Source organism: Salarias fasciatus, chromosome 5 (genome assembly GCF_902148845.1).
Source record: "Salarias fasciatus chromosome 5, fSalaFa1.1, whole genome shotgun sequence".
Taxonomy (NCBI): domain Eukaryota; kingdom Metazoa; phylum Chordata; class Actinopteri; order Blenniiformes; family Blenniidae; genus Salarias; species Salarias fasciatus.
In genome coordinates this window covers 25,266,075-25,288,916 of record NC_043749.1, presented here as the reverse complement: position 1 = coordinate 25,288,916, position 22,842 = coordinate 25,266,075, and the positions used below count along the sequence as shown (strand labels likewise).

The 22,842-nt window shown below is 44.5% G+C and overlaps 1 protein-coding gene across 2 annotated transcripts in view; it reads left to right on the top strand.

The window, feature by feature from the left end:
• Positions 1–17,561, top strand: part of foxj3 (forkhead box J3) — a 94,598-nt gene extending 77,037 nt beyond the window's left edge. For both annotated transcript variants that reach the window (XM_030090839.1, XM_030090840.1), the window contains exons 6-12: positions 4,115–4,243; positions 7,967–8,141; positions 13,121–13,621; positions 14,234–14,335; positions 14,890–15,081; positions 15,803–15,901; positions 17,387–17,561. In XM_030090839.1, coding sequence (XP_029946699.1) covers positions 4,115–4,243; positions 7,967–8,141; positions 13,121–13,621; positions 14,234–14,335; positions 14,890–15,081; positions 15,803–15,901; positions 17,387–17,499 — 1,311 coding nt within the window. In that variant the 3' untranslated portion in view covers positions 17,500–17,561. The remainder of the gene's footprint in view (positions 1–4,114; positions 4,244–7,966; positions 8,142–13,120; positions 13,622–14,233; positions 14,336–14,889; positions 15,082–15,802; positions 15,902–17,386) is intronic.
• Positions 17,562–22,842: the final 5,281 nt, after the last annotated feature.

Sequence of the window (22,842 nt, the reverse complement as noted above, 5' to 3'; positions counted from 1 at the left end):
GGTTTCAGGAGCTGTCAGAAAGCAGCTCCGACTTGTCTGTATTTGTTCATCTGATTGTGACAAAAACTGTTACGGTGCTAAAGTGAGCGGGAGACAAAGTGTTGGAGCAACAGATCTGAGGCCTCGACTCCTCTGAGAGAGCTTGTTTCTCGCTGTCTTACACTGTAAACACACGACAGGCCACGCCTCTTTCGGCGCGGTGTGCCAAGCCACAGGAATTCCCTCTCTCTGTTTTTCTCTCCCTCTCTTTCTATTCCAGTCGCTCTCCCTCATTCCCGCCTTCTCGGATACACCAATGGCAGGTCGAATACCCAACCAGCAACAATCGCCGTTCGTTCGTTCGTTCGTTCGTTCTGTCTCTTCCGTCGGACCGTCCTCGCCAGAAGTTTTACACCCCTCTGGTGTTTTTCTACATCTCGTCCAGACTTCTTGTCTTTCCCTCCTGCAGCAGCGAGAGCTGTGTTTCTGGGGCCGTGCTCCACACACTGAGGGTGATGAAACTCTGGCACTGGGGTGTGATGATGGAGGGAAAGACAGGATAGTCGGAATAGTTTTTGCAGATGAAGAGTCTGGTGTTTTTTTTTTTTTTTGCCTCTTCTCCTCCCGTCTGCGCAGCGTTCCTCTGTCTGCTGAATCCCGCGTGCGGGGATTGTGCTGAACATGGTCTGGCATTGTCGGAGACACCTGGGCCAATCTTGCTTTGATTTCATAATCCATGTCTCATGCTCCAGATTAGGCCCCCATGTAAAAGACACCTCAGGCTTTTTGCTTAATTCACTGCTAAGAATAGCGCTCTGACTCGCCTGCCTGCTAGCCATGCACAGTATTTACTGTGGCGCTGTTCCTGCCTGCACCAGCACGCTTCGTCTGCGTCTGTATTTACGCGCGCTGGTCTACCTGTGTGCACATCCTGTGGAAGTACGTGCGTGTGTATGTGTGTGTGTCGTAATTGCACCTACGTGGGAGAGATGCGACCGGGTGCTAGTCTGTGACGAAGCGCGCTCCAGTGGGCGTCTTCACTCCGGGGATTGAGGGGTCTGGGTTAAACCACACAGCAGCGAGGGTTTGAAATCATCACACTTTATGGTTGAGTAGAGTAAAAATAGATTGCGGTGAGAGACTTAAAGCTAAAAGCCTGTTTTATGACTTCATTACACAAAACATTTATATTTCTGTGGCACGCTGTTTTTGATTAGCATTGTCGGGCTGATTTTTGTAGACGTACTTAAGCCTTCAGTTTTTTGCTGCTCATTGAGTTCCCCTTCACGCTAATGAACGCTGGAGCCAAGCCCACACTGAGTGGAGGAAGGCTCCGCTTTCCTAATGAGCTTCTCTTACTACCTCGCTGTCCCCCTCTCCTTCTGCTTCTTTGAACAGTGTTGCCTCGATTCAGCGTTCGCTCTCTGGGTTTTTAAAATGTACCACAATGGGGAAGCAAAGCCACTTAAAAATAATTAAAAACAGTTGACACAACCTGTTTTTTGCTTTTAATAAGTCAGAAAGCTTGCCACCGACAAAACTGACGTGTCAGATTTTCTTCTAGCAAAATCCGACATCCAGGCAATAGGTTTGACATGTCTGTCTTCTCAAAAATAAAACATACAAATATATTATACAGCTGTTCATAATAGTAGCTTGACTTTTTCCGTCATCGTCTTCTTAAGATATGATTACATGGTGATCAGTCTCTGTGTGGGTTTTCTCACAGTATTCCAGATTAATCCCACAATCACTGAGAATGCAATTTGAGACTCATTCAAGGTTGTTAAACTAATTCTAGTTCAGCTTCCACATGTAGTCATTTTATTTTTGAGTGGGCTGAACTGATAAAATTGTGCCTTAATAACCTTTACATTTAAAATTAAAAGTTTTTCTTCTTCGTTGTGCAGAATATGCACGGTGAGAATGTCAATATTTTTGCAAAACCAAATAATTACGACTGAAATGTAATCCAGTCTCTACATTAAGCCAATTTTAATGAAACCTTCTGGTGCAAAATAAAGTGAAATGTCCAAAAATAATTAAAAAAAAAACTTCTCCTATAGCTGCTGCATTATGCATGTTTTCACACACTGACCCTGACAGCGTGGCTTTGAGGCTAATGCTAGTTTGCAGTCTTTTTTGGCAGCATCACCAATATCTCAGCTCGGCTCTGCTGTGTCCAGTACTCTTCAGAATTTTTTTTTTTTTTTTTTTAAATACAAGTTTTCTCTGAGTTTTTTTCCAATTTGCTTGGCGTTGTTTTTATAGTGTTTTTCAAACCCACGCAGTCAGGGGAAAAACAAAAGCAAACTCCTCCCGGAAAGCCCCCCCCCCCCACCTCCCCCAGCCCGAACCCAAACCATGCGTTCTCTCACTGTGAGGCGAGAGTGCTAACCACTGCACCACTGTGCAGACCCAGAACAAAAACAACCCAAAATAAAAGATTTACAGCTTGTCTTCAATTGTCGGTGTTTTCTGACTTCATGTGAAGTTTCCCTCCGTGTGGCTGGGACGATGTTTTCTGCCTCCGAATGAATTTTTTAAGGTGACATTTTGTCAGAAAGTGACTGTTGGATGCAGCATTAAGAAGCAGCACACGCTCCCGAGGACAGGAGGCAGTTTGTGGCGCAGAAACTATGGCTTCCTTGTTTGATTTTCACCTGTGTGCACAACAATAGTTTTCCCAGTTTTATTGGCTACATACAATCCAAAAACCTAAATCCTGATTATGATTCTTTTTGTAATATAAATTGACATAAAACTAGGTTTAGAAATGTTTGATTTTAAAAGATGCATGTCTTTTGCAGCCGCCACTGCATCAATGCGTCTGATCATGTAAAGAGCGTTGGGACTGCTGGAGCGACAAAATGCAATTTATATGTAAAGTTCATTACATTTGCATCATATTCAATTCTAGAAATGTGTGTTTTCATTAAAACAATTATTAGTTTTAAACTCCACTTATCCTTTTCTCATATAAAAACCGAGTTAAAAACTGCGAGGAAGGATAAAGAGGCATTCTTGGAAAAGGCGCCTCCTCTGGCTTCCTTGTGATTTCTATGTGGGAGCCCAGCTCCGTTTTCAAGGCTCAATATGATGGAAGTCTCCCGCTCCGCATCCCGGATTCAAACCAACGTGTTGGTGAGCCGGCCAACCGGTCCCGGCAGAGGAGGCGGTCAGAGCTGTGAGAGCCTGTTCACCTCCCGGCGGCCTCTGTGGCGGCTCGCCGCAGCTCCACACAAAGACAAGACGCTTCAGTCCGCCGCCGCTGCTGCTACTGAGAGGCAGGAAGCCGGGCCGAGCGGCCCCGCTCGGCCCGCCTCAAGGCTGCTGCAACTGCTGTCTCATTGTGCTGAGCACAGAGCCCGCTCTGTTCCCCTCTCGGGGATGAGCAGGGGCCACCGTGCAGCGCTCGGTCATGAAGGAAAATGCCAAACCGTCTTCCACTGCAGCACCGTCGGTGCATTACTGCCATTCCTCTCTCACGAAACAGACCTCAGCACTCGGGCTATTCTCTGTGGGTATCATTATATTCATTATCTGGATTGTTCTTCTTACTATTGTCTTAATTGTCTGACGGCGCACTTTATTTGGGAAGGGTGGGAGGACTAAACCTTGTTAGACGATAATTAAGACCGTCGTCCTCAAGTGCTCGGGCGAGTTTCGCTCCTGCATTGAAAGGTCAGTGTCTCGGCCGCACTGGAATCCTTTGTTAGCTGTCCCAAACGGGTTTGCGCTTGGTGAGCAGATGTGGCTGACATCGCCAGTAGAGTGACCTTTACTGATGGGAATGTCTCGGCCGTCTCCAGACCCCTCCGCACACTCGCATGGAAACTCCTGTGTGACTGCGGAGTGTGCCGAGCAGCACCCCGCGTCCCTCACACATCGCACTCAATAAAAAGAGAAGCCAGCCTGCAATTTTTATTTATTTTTTGCAACACACACACACACACACACACACCGGATTTACACTTCCACGCAACATCATATAAAATGTACACTAACATTATCTCTGGTGCCCGTGACATGCTCTACCTTCCAGGAGGCTCCAGACGACACCGATAACAGTCATTAAGGTGTGTTTCTGTTTCTGATGCCCGTACGCGTGTATGTGTGTGTGTGTGTGTTTCAGGTGGCGTTGTACAACACAGACCAGGAAGGGAGCGATAGTCCAAGAAGCAGCCTTAACAACAGCCTGTCTGATCAGAGTCTGGCCTCCGTCAATCTCAACAGTGTGGGCAGCGTGCACAGCTACACACCGGTAAGACGGACGATTCAAACCGACAGAGCTCCACAGTGAGCGGGTGTTTTCCACGTCCACACTCTGGGCTTGTGGGCAACGCGGGTTTGAATCCCGGGTACGGTTTACAGGGACTTGCTGTGTTGAGATAAAAAGAAAGCGTTGAAATAAACACACCTTCCGCTTTCATGTAAGCTTTGATTGAATGATCCGTTAAAGCGCACATTGACTGAGACTCAGAGCTTATTATAAGACAGCAAAAAGCTATAGTGGGTCTCGTTTAATTACGTCTTTAATAATATATATTTTATTATATAGATTAATAATAAAGTGAGCGTAAAGTGTTGGCTTGGCTAAATTCCCAGGACCCTACTTTCAATAAAAGAATGTACAGAAAATGTAAGGTTAGATAGTAATAACGTTTTTAATCATCTTAGGTCATTTTACTTGGACACCAACTGACTTTCCTTACTTAATGCTCATTACAGAGTAAATACAAACACAATGCAAACCTTCAAATGTAAATGTGTACTTTTTTTTTCTGAAAATGTAACCAATCCAAAAGGATCTGGACAAAATCCGGATGTAAAAACAGACCTGCTATATATATATAAAAAGAAAACAATCATGTCTTGAAACTGTAGCAGCATAACGACTCACTAAAACTCATATAAAATAGGTTTTTTTCTGCACTTTATTATTCACATTTAGATTTTTTTCCGCTCTTCGCCCGTAATCATGACTCAGCACATGTTCTGAACTACAAGCAGCAGACACATGAAGAAGCAGGACGAGCCGCCATCTGATCCCCGCTGAGCGAATATCGCGGGGCTCTGCTTCACGTCTTTGTTAGGCTCAGCTGAAAAAGACTAATCGGGACTTCTGAGTCATTTGCAGCTACTTATCCCTTTTTTTATGTGTGTAGTTATATTCACTCTGCCTGGATTGAGTTTGACTTAATGGCTGGAGAATTGTCAAAGTTATTGAATATTACTGTGTTTTTGTACAGATGTGACTCACTGGTGACTTGTACATGTTTGCAAAGCTTTAGTTCTCTGCTTTCTGGTAGATTTGTCTTCCATTTTCCATTCTCTCAGCATGGACAGGAGAGGAATAGAAAGGTTAAATGCATCATGCATGTACAGAGATGCAGCTTCATAGTTACAGGATACACAATGTCCCTGCCGTTCAGGGACGAGCGTGTGGAGAAAACGGAGTTTTTAGTATTTGGAGGCGTTCCAGCTTCTGAGCATCTCTTATTTTTACATTTATAACAAGCGATTCATGTTTAGTTTTGTGTAATTATTTCTTTCTGCGAATCCAAATGATAAACCCTCGTCTCATCCACATTTTTCAGCTTCAGTAGAGCAGCAGTCACTGAATGGATGAAAATAAAACAGCGCCTGACTTAGAAAGTGTACTATATCCCATATTTCATCTGATCGGGGGGGGGGGGGGGTCCCGGGAGGCCGTCTTCAGAGGAGCCTGCCGTAGACAGCAATAGACCGAGGTTCAGGGTGGACATGAGCGAGAGTACAACATCAGGAAGGGGGTTAAGGGAAACAGAGAAAAATGTGCACGCTCCTGGAAGCGAGACAAAGAAAAGCGCTTCCTCTGATGTCCTCCCACCAGAGATGCCCCCTCTTTGGTGTGGTCCTCCTGCATCCTCGAGTGCTCCCTGCTCCAGGCGCCGGGCATCGATCGGCTCAGCCTGATGGATGTGCTCCCTCTCCCTCTCTCTCTCTCTCTCTCTCTCTCTCTCTCTCTCTCCGTCTTTCTCTCTTTCTCACTCTCACAGGCAAAGCAGCAGCTCGCAGTAAACACTCTGGCTGTATTATCACCTCCTCACTCTTACCCAGGCCGCTGTGCGAGCCGCGCTCTTCAGCCGCTCTGCCCACATATCGGGCCGCGAAGACGCTGCGATCAAAAACCGGTAGCGACCTCTCTCGTAAAGCGCGCCCGCGGTGGACGCAGGTCAGGTCCTACTTGGTGGAATAGCGATGGTTGTGTAGGGCCGCCCGATGAATCTCGTTGACAAACTCATTGCGGGAAGGGAACACGGCTCGCCGTCTCGCACCCAGGGGCCGCACATAACATCGACTGCCCACACAAATACATGGATAAAATGGCTGCTTATTTGTACAAGGTATTGCTATTGATTTTGTTTTAAATACATTTTGCTTAGCCACCTGGGTATTGGCTTTGTGTCCGTTTGAGTTGCTCTCTTAATGCCGTGTGAGCCGAGGCGGTGAGCGCTGACCTGCTTTGTGTAATTGTTCTCCGTGCTCCGTATGACTGACACCCCTTCAGACAGAAATAAACACCGTTACAGTCGCTCATCGCAACAATTAAACAGTCCTCCGTGTTTGACTCTGTGCTCATCTCCCACTTTGAATGAAACATTGGATGGAGTGTGCGAGGTCGAGCCCCCCTCACACAGCTCCAACTCTAATTCTCACGCCACACACACCAAGTACTCGTTTTTTGGGTGAATGTTCGACTTTTTAATGAGTTTTATATAATTAGGTATCTTTGTTGAAAGCTGTTGGAGTCCATAGGCAATAAAAAGCACAGCTCTCAGCTAGATGTTTTTAATTTACAATACCTGGTTAATAAATCATTTCTGCAGCTGCGAACACAGTTAGACTTCTGATCCATCAATTGAATTTGTCTGAATTGGAGCCGCGTTGAATTCAGCTAAAAAAACTGTGCAAAATAACTGATAGTTTGTCCCTGGTGGTGCATCAGATTGCGGAGGATCTGTCATCCAGAATGGGTTAGAAACTGGCCGAGTCGTCAATGCAATTACAGTCACTTACTGAGAAACTTCAGTAATTGATAATATTACGAACCGTGATCCATCCATCCACCTTGGTGGTCGTGAGTCAGGTGCGTCGTCCTTCAGCGGGCAAACAGAGAAACAGTCTCACTCACTCACTCACTCACTCACTCAGAATGTCCACTTGATCTCAAACTCTTCTGACTGGAAGAGGAGAGTAGCCAGAAAAAGCCTGTGAATACCCAGGGAGAACATGCAAACTGTCTAAAAGGATATTACCACCACTAAGAAAGCCGTGTAGCCCTCCCTCTGACATTGACAGGTAAAACACTGAGCTCGAAAAAGCCGAAGTTTCCTGACCTGAGAATACTTGCCCCACAGAAAACACATTTCCGTGCTGCACCCTTCCCAAAGCTCTCTGGCGCTACCCAGAGGAGGGCAGTCCTTTAAACTTGAAATCTACTACTGACGCTAAATAAAGCTGACCTGCAGAACGTGGGGTTTCTTTCGTCGTTGGATATTTTTGTGAAAATTCTAGAAACACGTGGAGATGCTAAAGTTTCACATTCACCTTTTTCTACTCTTACACTAGTAAATGATCAAAAAAAGCTTCTCGTCAACTATGAAAATGAGTGATGTTCGGAAAAGGCTTTCCTCCTGATCCTCACTCTCCCAGCTGCTCTGCCCTCTTTTAAACTGTGTGGCGACCCCTGGAGGGGTCCTGCTCCTCACTTTGACAGCCTCTGATGTTGAGATTTTCTCTCTTCTGTTTTCACGGCTCAGTAACCAGACGAGCGCGGCAGGTATCTTCATCCAGTACGTATCAGTGATCCTTCTAGAAGCAGCCGCCCCTGTAGTCTGCGGTGTGCCTCGTACGTGTAGCAGAGCTGTAGCTGCTTCAGCAGAGTCTTTCAGCATCAAGCTGCTGCAAATCCTCACCCTCCTCCCTGTGTTTGTCTCTCCAGGTGACCAGTCACCCGGAGCCCGTGTCCCAGTCCATGAGCCTCCAGCAGCCCCCGCAGTCCCAGTACAACATGCCAGACAGGGACAAGCAGCTCCTGTTCTCAGAGTTTGAAGATCTTAGTGCCTCCTTCCGCAGCCTTTACAAGTCTGTTTTTGAGCAGTCCTTCAGCCAACAAGGTGAGTGGCCTCATGGGAGCATCAAGTGGAAACCTAATGGAGGGCCTAAGCTTCACTTATCAAGGAACAGGATGATTCTCAGAACGATTTTCCTAATGTGAGTTTGTTCTTAGCAGCTGGGGCTGGAGAGAGTCTTTAGGCACTAATGAGCTTTACAGAGAGGTGAGCAGGTATTCAACAGACCCACTGTGCAAATCCGCGCTGTGTTTTCATGATCTTTTACCAGAATGGTGTTTAAAAAAAAAAGACCTCATTTTACATGCAGGAGCAGAATTCAATTCAGCTTTATTTAAATAGCACCAAGTACAACACGGTGAATTTTTGGCACTTTCACAGAGAAAAATGCAACAGTTTCACAAGAGCAGGAATAAAGTGACTGTGGAAAGGAAAAAAGTGTCTTTAAAACAAAGAAACCTGCAGAACCAGGCTCAGAGGTGACTGCTTCCACTGCTCCAGCTGGGGTGAGGGGATAGAAGGACAGACAGAGGAAAGGTCTTAAGCCTAGTCTTGAAAGCAGAGACTGTGTCAGCCTCCCGAACTGAAACTGGGAGCCGGTTCCACATGGCAGGAGCCTGATAGCTGAAAGCTCTACCTCCTGTTCTACTTTTAGAGAACCTAGAAACCTCCAGCAGACCAGCACTCTGAGAACGAAGCGCTCTCCTGGGGCTAATAGGTCTTTAAGATATGATGGGGCCTGGTTGTTCAGAGCTTTATAGGTGAAAAGAAGTATTTTAAATTCTATTCTAAATTTAACAGAAAGCCAATGAAGAGAAGCTAATATTGGGCTGATATGATCTCTCCTGCTGGTTTTTGTCAGAACTCTTGCTGCAGCATTTTGAACCAGTTGGAGACTTTTTAGGCAGTTGTTGTTCCCCTGATAGCAGGGAATTGCAGTAGTCTACTCTGGAGGGAACAAATTCATGGGTTAATTTCTCAGCATCGCTTTGAGTCAGCATGTTCCTAATTTTAGAAATATTACGCAGGTGAAAGAAGGAGGTCCTGCAGACCTGATTCATGTGGGAGTTAAAGGATAAGGCCTGGTCAAAGGTCACTCCCAGGTTCCTCACAGTGTTACTGGAGGTTAAAGCAACACCATCCAGAGTCACTGCATGTTGAGATATTTTTTTTCTCTGTTTATTGCCAAATATAATAACTTCTGTTTTATCTTCTGTCTATTGAGTTTAGGATCACAAAATTACAACTCACCCAGTTTTTGTTTTTTTTAATGTTTTGAAGACAAGCCTCAAGTTTGACAAGTTGATCGGTGTCATTTGACTTCATGCATAATTAGATCTGTGTATCATCTGCATAACAGTGGAAGTTAATGGAGTGTTTCCTGCAGATATTCCCTCCAGGAAGCATGTATATTGTGAAGAGTGTAGGTCCTAAGACAGAACCCTGTGGAACTCCATGTTTAACTTTGACCTGAGCTGAAGAATCATCATTAACATTAACGAAGTGGAATCTGTCTGATAAATATGATTGAAACCCTTTAATCCCAGTGATCTGCTCCAGTCTCCGCAGTAGGATTTTCTGATCAATAGTATCAAATACAGAGACGAGTTGTTTGACGGAATGTGAGGTTTAAATATTTAATTCAAGAGTGTAAAGAGATGTCAAAGCATTTATTTTTTGCTTAAATCTGTACTTTAATGTTTCGTGTGACATGAAGGTTTCCTGCTTCCTGTCACATTTGAAAGTCTGTCATGTAGGTTACGTTTCATCAGAGGTTACTGTAAATCTGTTGGATTGGCGCTTCGTTTGTCATAATGATGGAGAATCGGCGTCCTGAAAGATAGTCGCGATGGAGCCAGCGTGCAGCTTTCAAACGGGCGGCGAGTCCCCGCTGAACAAAAAGCCGTTTTGCTTGTAATCTGATTGACTGATAAACGTGGAGCACTTGACAAGCAAGTTGTGAGCAAAGTCTACGCGGCTTTCTGTGTATAACCTACTTTCCCAAATCAAATGCATTTCATGCTAATGTTTTCAAAGAGTTCCTCTCCTTTAATCTATCATCTATGTTTCATTAGTTGAAAGTTGTTACCTTTTTCATGCGCATAAAAGTGAAATCTCTTAGTCAGACAAGCTCTTGCAATTAAAAAGCGTAAATAATCAAGCTAGAGGATTTCACACTCTGCCGCTGTAGACAGTGAGCTAATTCACTGGCTTTGATAATAGGTAATGAGCTCGCATTATTATTCTGCTGCCGCGTTAATTGCTTTCTGTATTTCCCCAGTTGGACAATGGGCTTTCTGTGCCGATAAGAGATGCACCTTTGTCACCCCTGCAGTGAGTGTTACGTGCCGATTGTGGAGGTGCGGGGCTGGAGTCAGCTCTAAAAGCACTCCAGTGAAATAGGTTTACTGTGCCAAAGCTGTGAAGGACGGGCCCTCTTAAGACCACTCCCCGCCACTCGCGTGATTGCAGTTGGCTGTGCAGATGTTCATGCTTCAGTCGGGTCTGTGAAAGAGGCGATCCAGAGGCTCTGCAGCTGGAGACGCCGCCGCCGTCCGAGCCCCCCGTCGATGCTGAGTCACACCCCGAGCCAACAAAATGGCAGCTGGTTTATCCGAAGTGTAAAACCACTTAAACACGGGAGGCCCGCGCCCCATTACTGGAAGATACCAAGATAGATGACCGAAAGCAGTGTGTGTTTTACAAGTGATGAGCCAGACACTGTCTGGGTTTGAGCGAACGTCACTCCTGCTCTTTCAGCAGCAGGCCTAAATTTAAGCTCAATTCCAGTTCTAACTCAGGTTCTAATCATCAGAGTGTGTGCAGTGGAGGAATTTAAATGTAGCTGAAGGTGGGAAATGAAGCAGGAATGTTAAACTCTGCAGACTCTGCCCTCAGTGTTTGTAAACCTTTTGAAAGTCCTACTCCGAGGTTAAAAAACACAAAAATCTGACTAAATGTACACACTCATTCCAAACCTAGAAATGTTCGAGGCTCCTGTGGTCCCAACACTTAAAAAAAAAAGGAACTTATATATGACAGAAAAGCTGGTTTATGTCTGCTTTGAAATCATGCCTCCTTTGTGTGATGAGCAGCGTGAGGAGGGAGAACCTGGTTGTTGCGACTGTGTTCATTGACACACTACTGAGGCTGATTCTTCTCCATAAGTTAGAAGGAAAGGTTAGATTACCATTTCTTTAAATTCCAAATTGAAGTCTAATTGAAGAAGTCAGTTAAGTGACAGAGGGTTTGGTAAGTTTTTCCATTTACTCAGCTTTATTGCTCATCCTACAAATGCAAGTGTCTTTCAAACTACAAAGGGAAGTAGAACAAAGAAATGTCCTTCCTTTTGCTGCATTTGGCTGCTTTCATGTACGGTAGCAGCTTCCTGAATCAGGAGCTTCATCCTTCAAATAATGTTTTGCAAAAGGTGTTTTCTTGAAGGTGGAATTGACACAGGTTAGTCAGCATGCAGCACAAGTGTCTGCTTTAGAGTAAACCGTGATCCATCGGGTCTGCTTGGTGTTTAAGGTATAATCTTCAAGCTGTGGAGCCACGAGAGCCTGTTCGTCTGTTCGGACGGAAGGCCAGCCTGCAGCTAACCCTTCCTCTCCCTGAGATTTGGATTGCAAAATGCATACAAATCCACTCTTTATATGGTACCTCAACACAAAAAGTCTAAAGCACAGATTTTAGTGTACACTTTAGTGATTTCAACCTTCATCTTAAGCCTTGACGGCATCAGGATGGAGATTATATGTAAATATGACATTGATTGCAACATTTATTTTTTTCAGTTTGGGGGATTTTTTTCCCCCTTTCTATTTGTGTATTTTATCAACTAATTTAAGTCTCAGCTTTGAGTTTGGGGTGTGGGGCATCAAAGCTAACCAGGTCTACAGTTGCAGTTGCTGTGAGTTGATATATTGACCTCCTGTAAAAGAGCTGCTCAGACACTGTAATCAATTAGCAAACCGGTTCATTAAAAAAAAACCTAATTTCAGTTTAATTTGTATTGCACTAATTACAACACAGCTGTCTCATGGCACACTGTAATTTCATCATATATAGGATCATGATAATAAGTCGATTCTACTCTGCTTTATATTCAGATAAAAAATTTAAAAAACACCCAATAATTCCATAAGAGCAAGCACAGACAGTGGAATTTGAAAAGAAAACCCTCAATTTTATTAGGAAAAAAAAATTCAAATGATTTGCAAATAAGAGTTTATTCTGTCCTCTGGAGGTTTCACAGATTCACTAAAGGTTCATAAACAACACAGACCTGTACGCTCGGTTATCAGTGATCAGTGTTGAAACATTGAAGGGCAGTTAGTGGATTACTGACGCAGCGTTGGTCTCAAAGCCAAAGATTTTAGTGGAGGTTTCTTCATCTTGGAGGGATGATGCATCTGATTTTGAGAATTGAGGCTAACGTATAGGGATTACTGTTTTTTACACAACCAGTTTGTACATAAATATTGTGTTTCCAGTCATTTATAGTATTGGCCAGTGACCAGTGTTTTACCTGAGGCATAATTTATTATTAACATTAATTCTAAAAAAGTTATAAAAGTAAAAAATATGCCAAATATTTGTCAAATTGATCTCATTTAAAGTTTGATCTTTCTGAGGATGGATGAAAATCATCAGACTGAAGGAATAAGAAAAGAGAATTATTGGTTTATTTGTGTTAAAGTTGATCACTGGACAAAGAGAAAATTCTTAATATAATAGTGGGAAATTGTTTCGGCTCAAGCAACATGTAGAACAATTTCCACATTCCTTAAAGTTAAGAATAAGCCTCTGGAAATGATTTGTGCTAATTTCCAGACAAAATAATTGTTTCTATCAGAAACGATAAGCTTTGACATTGGATATGTGTGTTTGTCCTTGTTGGGGAGTTCCTTTGTGACGGGTAGGGACTAAAGGTAAAGGTGGTGCTTCGTACGAGACTGTTCGGTGTCGGGTGTCGGTCTGCGGTGCTCTCAGTGTTGTGTTGCTGTGCTCTTGTCCTCCAGGGCTGATGGGCATCCCGTCAGATTCCTCCCAGCAGACCCACACCTCCTGCTCCTATCAGCACTCCCCCAGTGGCACCATCAGCACTCAGAACAGCCTGTCAAACAACCAACCCAACAGCCACTCCAACAGCCACTCCGCCAACAGTGGCCAGGTGCCGCTGTCCCACCCCGCCCAGGCCCACCCCGGCCACGGCTCGCCCCACGCACAGCACCTCCCGCAGCACGGCGGCCCCCACAACCAACACAACCAACACAGCCAGCACGCCCAGCACAGCCAACACAGTCAGCACCCGCAGCACCAACAGCACCCGCAGCACGCCGCGCACCCCCAGCACGGCCAGCACCCGTCCCACGGCCAGCACCCGCAGCAGCACACGCCCCACCCCTCCCACCCCTCCCAACACGCGCAGCACGGCCAGCACCCCTCCCAACACGGACAGCAGCACCAGAGCCTCTCCCACCAGCCCCATCCTACCCAGCAACAGATGGCCTGCAACACAGGTAAGACCCCCGGCGTCTGCCGCCGCCGCCGCCGCCCTCCTCCTCCTGTCGTTTCCCCTCCATCCTGTCCATCACACGTCCGCCGCCCGGAGCAGAGGCCCAACGTCTGCGGCTCAATCTGATTCCACCCGGGTGCCGATTCCGTTATTTCTGATCCGTAAAGCACTGAGAAACTGTTTCAGGAAGCGAGCGGTAAATCTTCATGTGTTTTATGATCTGTGCCGCTGAGAACAAAGCAGTGCTGAAGCCGGTGACTGGAGGAGCCGGTCCAGAGTCTCCTGGCTCCTCCTAGTGGCCGCTTCGCAGAACTGCAGCGTCTGGCTGCTTCTGGCCTCAGCCTCCCGCTCATTTGGCACTGAGCAGACTGCCCGACTGTGCAGCCATTTAAAAAGCTACCGTGAAAATGCATCCTCTGACCCGATTGTCTCATCTGCAGTTAATAACAGGTACGCTGATTACTGTGCAGTCGCCCTTTAAATCATGTCAGGAGGATTAAATGTGCAGCCGCCCCTGGTGTGAACTTGGCTTTTCGGACCACAAGCCGCCTGATTTTTCCCGTCTCTCTCCGTGTAATGTTACAGTCGGTCTGCTGTGTGTGTGTGTGTGTTGCAGGTTTACTGTCTGACTGGTACCCAAATCTGGATGCACTGAAAGAAAGCTGTCGTATTGCTAGCAGCTATAACTGGGCTGAGGTCGACCTTTCACCTTTCCAAGGTGCGGTTTGGACACTACAAGCAGCTCCTACCGAACTGCCTGGTTTTGTCTCTTTCATCATGTTCAGGAAGATTCCAGTTTATTGTGTCTGGTTTTTCCATACGTGATTAAAAGAAACGCACACACACATGTTTAAGGAGCCGGTACAGTACAGCGGCGCCCCAGCTTCTGATTGAGCGCTGAAGTGTTGACACTGTGGAGTTGATTACCAGTTTAATTAAACTGAGCTCTTCAATTAAATAGCACTGCCTTCAAGTTTAATTACCAAAACACCGAGCTCAGCAGGTCAGTTTATCCAATTACAGTCGAGGATTGCAAGGTAGGATGTTTTTTAAATATCACCCACTGAAGGTTACTGACATAATGAATACATATTGCAGCCAAGTCTGTGCATCATGTTTGTAAATTAGTTCCTCATTTATTAAATTGATATTCTGCGGACAGTCACATGGTGCAGGTTCATACATTTCATTGTCACAGAAGCATGTTAGCGCAGAGAGAGGAGCGACTCTTCCCTTTGTGTGTGTTTAATGGTGTGTTTTGTCTTTCCGAAGGGTTGAGAGAGAGTATGAGACAAGCGGAGTTGAACAACTGGTCTCTGGAACCCACCCAGATCGCAGACCTCTGCTCATCCATCAACCAGTTCTTCGCCCGCACCGGCGTGATCCAGCCACAGGGGGCAGTGCAGCCCCCGGTCTGCCACGGCTCCATGCACACCAACAAACCCAGCCAGCACCTCAACACAGGTTACACAGCCGCCGCCAGGCACAGCTCACTGGGACGACCAGAGCCGACCAGAGCCGAGCGTCACAGGAACAGAAACCATCACTTCATTTAAATATTTCACCTCACATCAGCGTGAAACGCCCATCAGATCAATACTGTTCCATCAACACCGATGTCTGGTCGGAACAAATCCATATGAGATCAATCATGATTTATTTACTCTAATTTATCAGACAAAAAATATGCTGAATATCTGTAACGTTCAATGTAATTGAAGCTTCAGCTGTCGGCTGCAGGTTTAGAGCGCTTTAGAGAAAATCCTGCTAGTAACAAGTTATTATTGTTCGAACACGTGCCAAGAGTGAGCGACTGAAGTAATTCCATGATTGAATTATTTCTAATACTGATGACATAAAATAATGCATTAAAAAAAATGAGACAAAGATTAGAAGAATTCTTCTGCTTAGTTTAATATTGTATTTCTACTGGGGTTTTTTTTTTCTTCCCTCTTGCAAATCGAAGTAAAGTCTGGCCATCTACTTTGGCTTTAAGATTCAACTTGTCTTGAATTCAAACCAGTCTTTAAATATTATTATTGCTATTACTATTACGCGATGCTTGATTGTCCATTTTCACTAGTTTTATTTGAGGTTTTAATTTCTTCTGCAGAAAAGCAGAAGTGACTAAAAAGCGTTTTGTCCAGACGTTTGATCGCTGCTCTGTTTCTGTTTCTGCCGTCAGGAAATCCCTACATGGACTCCAGACAGAGCATGTCCATGATGGGTCCTCCAGGATATCCTCACATGCCCCCCATGAGCAGCGCAGGACCCACCATGACAGGTGACACACACACACACACACACACACACACACACACACACACACACACACACACACACACACACACACACACACACACACACTCTTGGTGACACACACTTGCTGCTATGGCACTTTTTATCGGGACAACAACCTAGAGAACGAGACTGTTCAGATTCCTCCTCCCATATGTTAAGATGCAGTGAAAATGATGGAATTTTATCATGTCTTACCTAATAAATGTAGCGCTGACATTGATCGGTACAATTCACTGAGTTCTGTGCAACAAACGTTTCAACCAGTAAATGTCAGAAAATGTCAAACCTTTATGAATAACAAGAAAAAAAAATCTGTCTGAATAGAGATGGGACGAGCCACACAATTGTATAAAACCTGGTATGTTATGTGCATGAAAATCTGGCTTTGACAAAATGCAGTCAGATTTCACAAGTTGATATTTAAGACAATAGTAAGAACTCAAATGAGGAAATTGTGTTAAAAAAAAACAGCTCCGTTTGAATTATTGAAAAAGTCTTCTAACAACATGCATGTATTTCACTTATGAATATGTTTCTTTATCTTTTGAGTTGATTTTAAACCCTCCACAAACCTGTTTCTGTGTTTCTGTGGTCAGTTTTTATCAATCTGATTGATTCTTTGATCGAAAGTTCAGATTACATGAGAACTGAACACAGACATCGGATTGATGTGCATGTTTATATGGGTGGATCAATCCCATCATGCTTTGCACTGCGGCGTTATCATTGTGTGATTCATAAAAAAAACAAAGTTGTGTAACATACGTGTGAGAATCTCCACTGAGGGAAACAACGTGACCGTTTACATGGAGACGGATCGTTTTAACTTTAGTCACACTTTATGACGGGATTTTAGTTTGATGGTATTACAGACGGTCCTCCTCCTCCACCTCCTCCTCCTCCTCCTCCTCCTCCTCTCCCGGCTTTGTCCGCAGCCTTGCCACCTCCCGTATCGATTATTGTAATTCTCTCCTCTTCGGTCTTCCTCACAAATCCCCTCAGAAGCTTCAATTAATCCTGAACTCGTCCCGCCGTCTCTCCAGCGGCTCCCGGTCAGACCGAGTCACGTTCAGATCCTTCTTTATGCATTCAAGACCACCAACAACCTCGAACCCCTTCTCTGTCAGACTCTTCACATGGCCTCTTCCTCCTCCTCCTCCTCCTCCTCCTCATTGATGGACAACATCAATTATTTCAAAAAAGCCACTTCATCATGAATATTTTTTTAGAAGATATGAAAAAGGACGTGATTTGGAGTTGTGTGGCTTATCAGTGATCATTTTTCATAACTAACAACACAGGCAAAGGAGTTAATATTGTTATCTTGTGAAAATGTAGATGATGAACAGGTGGAATTTATTCAGCTTTACTTCTTCTGACTCCTTTACAGTAACTTTTTTTTATTCTTTTTCTTTTATTTTGGGCATGAATTGTTTTTCATGGTGTTTTTTTCTGATTTGTCTCTCAGGACACCACGCACAGATGAACCAGCAGCACATGATACCTACCAGGAACTTCCAGATGCATCGCATGCCAGCCGACGACATCCAGGATGATTTCGACTGGGACTCCATCGTCTAGCTCCCCACTCAGCCCCCGACCGGACCTCCTTTCTCTCGGTTTTTCTCCTTAGAGTTTTTTTTTTTTTTTTTTTCCGTTTTTCATGTTTGTTGGCAAACGAACGGCAGCGAGACGCCGAGGCGGAAGCCGGGCGGAGCTGAAAGGCCGCGGGTGGAGGAAGAACATGTTGGACAGAGAAACACAGACTTCAGAGTCCTGACGATTTTACAAAACACACGTTTAAAACAAAAAAAAAAAGAAAAAAAAAGTTACTTTGAAGACAATCACATCCAGCCGGACGCGCTGGAGCGATGGCTTCCAGACGACGTGGAAGAACTGGTGAAACCATCACGCTCCTCAGCTCCTCCGCCAGACCTCCCCTCTCCTCCACCCATCCTGAGCGAGCAGCCATCCAAAGCCCCGCCCCTCCCCGCCCCGCCCCGCCCCCACCCACCCTGCTCTGTAACTGTCATGTGATTTGAGCGACGTGTTCAGCTTGTAATTCTTCTCGTGTTGACTTCGGCCTCAGCTGCCTCTTGGATGAGTTTATCTCTCTTTTTCAACTTTCTTTTCTTTTTTTTTCTTTTTTTTTTTTTTTTATTTCTTGTTTTTGAGAAACGCAGGCCATCTCTGTGAGTCATGTGACGGTGCTCAGCGGTCACTTTTCGGGACAAAGCGGGCCCCGCTGTGGCTGGATTGGCGGTAAAGTGAGGTTTACAATTTAAAAAAAGAAAACAAAGGAAAAAAAAAAAGGTTTTGAACAGGGTGTTTAAAGCTTATGCAGGCTTGTTATTAAAGAATCCAGGAGAGAGGAGGCTTCGCGGTGATCGGTTCCACAGTGGAGCCGCTTCCCGTCTCGCTTCTCCGCTTCGAGCACTTCAAGGTGAATGAATCCGATGAGAGCGAACAGAAGCCAAGCAGTCGAGTTCTCTTTAACCTTCATCCCACTCGCAGTCACCCGAGGTTCAGCTTCTCCGTGTGGACCGTGTCGGTCTGTCTTCGACCTGCAGCCTGCTGACCGTCAGACCAGACCGCAGCGCTCGTAAACCAAGGAAGTGCAGCTATTAGTTCTGCCTTTGTTTTTCTATAAGTTACAAATTCCTTGGAGCAAAAGCTCAGATTGTAAGAGGAAAAAAGGAACTCATCCACGTTAAAGACAGCTGCACATCTCCAGAGAAAGACTTAAAATCTGTTTAGAAAAATCCCGTTAGAAGTCCATCATGTGTTAAATGTTTTCACGACTGACTGTAGAGAGTGTTTGGTTTCTTGAATCAGAGTCACGTTCCAGACGTGCAGGACGGTTTCCCTCCAGGTCCAGCGTTCAGCACTACTGAGTCACACAGAGACTCTTCGCTCCAAAGATCATCAGTTACATTGTTAGAAATGTAGCTTCTGATATCAAATGATAAAACTGGTAAAAAATACCAGCAAAGAAACTCCTAAAACTCGCCTCAAAAAGACTTTTTGCCACCATCCAGCAGCACATACGTCGAGTTACATAATAACCGATTCAAACATATCCTGTGGAACTACAAACTGAAAGAAAAGGACAGTCCGTCAGATTTATTCCGCGTTTGACGCTCAGCAGTTAAAGCTGCAGGTCTGATTCTATCGTTTCTCCTCCGGCTGACGCTTCAGCGCTTCTCTTTAAACTGCCCGGTGTTTGGTTGTGACGGTTTTTGCTATTATACAATCATAACAGAGAGAGAAATGTGACTCATTATACAGTTCGTACGGCGTGTGTGTGTGTGTGTGTGAGAGAGTGAGGTTTTAGTTTTCATTGTGATTTTTAGGGCTGTGATTGATCGATTACTGCAATCATCTCTATCCACGGGCACAAAGCAGATGCACACGGCGTGGAAGCTCGTCCTCTGTCCTGTGAGGCGCTCCTGCTCGGTCGGCCCGGCGCTGAACGTCGGGGAAAGACGAAGCGGCGTTCTGTTTACCTGGTGAGATCCGGAGCACCTCCTCCATCTGAAAGTCTGATCACGCTCTTGAACTGGCTCCTTTACTCACCGGGCGTCGCCCACGTGGAAGCTCTCTCCTCACCCGCTGAGACGAGCAGAGTTTTTTTCGGGGGGAAACAAGAGTTCAGAGAGAATCTGCCTCAATGCTCTCTTCTGCATGGTAAATATGAAGCTAGCTGTTAGCTCTAGCTTAGCACAAAGTCTGAACACAATAGTTTTAACTGTAATAAAGTTCAGAGTAGAAATCGAAAAGGCCAGAAAACAGAATAAGCATCAAATCTCTGATTGTTGCTTCATCTTGAAATTAAAAGATTTAAAATCGGGAACTGGACAGAAAACTGTTTCCTGAAGCTACAGAAGTGTTTGAGCCCAGATGAGAAGCCAAAGACGAGGTTTGTCTTCATTTCTACCTGCAGATGTTGGAGCGGAGTCGCTGATCTTCCTGAACTCTGACCAGGAGCTTTCAGGCGCTTCGTCTTTCAGCAGTTCAGGTCGTTCTGTATCTGGATGACAATCACGGACGCTCGATATCACACTGAGCGCAGAGAACCGATGACACTGCCATTTTACCCACAATGCTTCACTGTGTTCTGGTCACATCTGTCCAGCTGCGCTCCTCTTTCCTCGACGGTTTGTAAGATGTGGAGGAGCGCCTCACTTTAAAGCTCGACTGTCGGGAATCAGACCGCGAACCGGGCGGCCGGGCGAGTTTCAGCTCTTCCAGGTGAAGACTGCAAACAGGGAGCGACTCTCTGAGCACAAGAAAAAAAGAAAAAGGAAAGGATGAGTGAGCAGATGTGGCTAAAGGGAAACAGTGAAGACTGATCGGTCCGTTTGGCTCCGTTCACACTGCAGGACCAAAACAGCACAAACCCGTCAGATCAGATCTGATCCGTCTCTTCCCCCCTCCGGGCCGCTGGACTTCATATCGGATCAAAGTTCAACAGCAAACTCCTCAGTTCCTCTCCCGTGACCTTCGACCTTCATGTTTCCACAGACTGAAGTTCAGTGTCATGTTCCTGCAGTGAGGCGGCAGTTCGCTGAGGCTGAGCCGCGAGCGCTGCTGCCATCTGCTGGTCACTGCTGGGAAGTTTTAACACTTAGCAGGTAGAGTGTTTCACGCCCCTGAATGAAATCGTTTAGTGTAAAAAAGGCTTCGTTACTTTTTCCTGCAGGTAAAACATGTTTTACCACACAGCTGCCGTTTATAGTTTACATATTTACTCTAAATATGAGGAGTATTTTTTTCACTGTATCCACTCTGAACGAAAAGCAGAGGAGCTTTCAGATCAGATCACAGACATGACGAATAACTGCAGTCTAATGTAAAGGGAAAAAGTTTGTTTTAGACTTGGGTTTCAGCTTTTATTTATTAATTTTTTTATACTTCTTGGATAAATTCAAATAGTTTTCATTGAAAAAACAGACTAAGAACTTTCCTTTCTGCTGCACGTCGGTGAACTTTGTGTTGCCGTCTTCCTCTTTCAGACTCCCCCTCAGCTCCGATCGCTCAGCAGCTTAAAGTGCGTAACGAACCCTGTTTCCAAATCCAGAGCCGCAAACTGTTCACACTGGAGTTTATAATGTGAACAACATGGAGATTAAATCCTGCAGTGCGAACGTAGCCGTGAGTGAGTGAGAAAGGATGAATGAATGTGTCTCTTTTTTTTTTTTTTTTACTTTAGGTTTTTAAAATACCGCTGGACACGTACCTGCCAGAGAGATTATTCTTCTTATTGTTGTTCTTGTTGTTATTGGGAGAGAAAAAAAAGAGAGAGAGAGAAAAAAAAAAGCCTTGTTACAATGAGGGAGAGAACTGCCAACATCTACTGCTGATCGGGGCCTATTTTATTCAGTGCTGGTGTGTCGTTGTGCTTGTACATATACGTCTTTTCAATCATCCCTTTCTTTCCTCTGGGTGGGGGGTTAGGGTGGGGTGGGGGGGCTCCTTCAGCGACCAGAGGGGAGAAGAGCAGAGTATTTTGTTATTGTCCAATCAGAGGGTGACAGTATGTATATATCTATATTGTATATATGTGATGAACTGCGTTGGCTTTTTGTGTGACACTACCTTTTACCTGTACTATGGTTCTACATTCAGTGTTTCAGTGTTGATAATATATATTTGGTTTGTGTTTTGTTTTTTTTTTTTTGTTTTTTTGTTTTTCTGTTTCTTTGATTCCGTCTCTGTCATTTCTTGTAATTTTTTTTCCCCCCGGTTTTGTGTCTCTTCTTTCGTTTGTTTGTTTGTTTGTTTATTGCACGGTTTATTACTTTTGTTGTCCGATGAGGTGACACAGCTACTCTTTGTATTCGTTTAGTGCTGTAAAATAACTCAAGTGTTATTAGAATTGTCGATACCACCGCCCACCCCGCCCCCCTGCCCCCCTGCCCCCCTTCCCCAATATGCATGAATGGCACTTAAAGAAATAAAATATGGTAACTTCACTGTGGAATAACGTGCACGTGGACAGTTTTTCCCTCCAGAGCTGCTTCACTTAAACACCAAATTTTGACTTTTACCACCGGCAATGCAGGTTTGAAAGATGGAGAGAGAAACTGGAATAAAACTAAAGTCAAATGAATAAATTGGCAAAAAAAAAACAAAAAAACTGGTAGAATCACTGAAGGCCTGCTCAAATGACAAAAGGAACAGTCAGGAAATGTCCGTGTTCACCCAGCGTGTGCCAAAAGTGTCATATTTAGATTTGTGGGTGTTTAAAAGACACTTTATGAACATACAGAAGCACCAAGTGAAATTCAGAGATTATTTTGTGTAATTTTTGTAAACTATGTTTATGATTCCAGGTTACCAATGAAAGGGTAAAAAGTCCTTTCAACAAGGTTAAATCTTCCAATGTTGTCACACTGTTGACAGAGGACTCAGTTAAACTGAGGTTTGTTGCTGCTTTTTTTTTTTTTTTTTACTGAGATGAAGACAGAAAAACTCTTGAAATCAAAAAGTGAAAAACAAAAGTAGAAAAGTACGGCGAACCAACTTATCTGATTGACCTATGGAAGCACTAACACAGATTTATTCACAGAAACAGGAGGTCAAGCTTTTCATGGTTTTTTTTAGTGCTATAATTAAACATACTGTAGCTACGATATCTATAATCGTATCTGGAAAGATTTAAAATGTTGATTAAAATAAAGTTCAAATGAAAATTAATTGAAATTTAGAAGCAGAGAGTTTCAGCAGAGAGGTGGTGTTAAAGGCTGATATTTTAATAATTGTTATTTGTATCTAATAAAATATTTTTAAAATTTAAAACTGACCAAAATGAGCTTGTTGACTAAACTTCTCACTGTACGTTGATATAAAACCTTCTCAGCCCTTCTTGTTTTCTAATTATTACCTTAAATCGTTTAGTTTTAAAGTGATAAGGAACAGCTT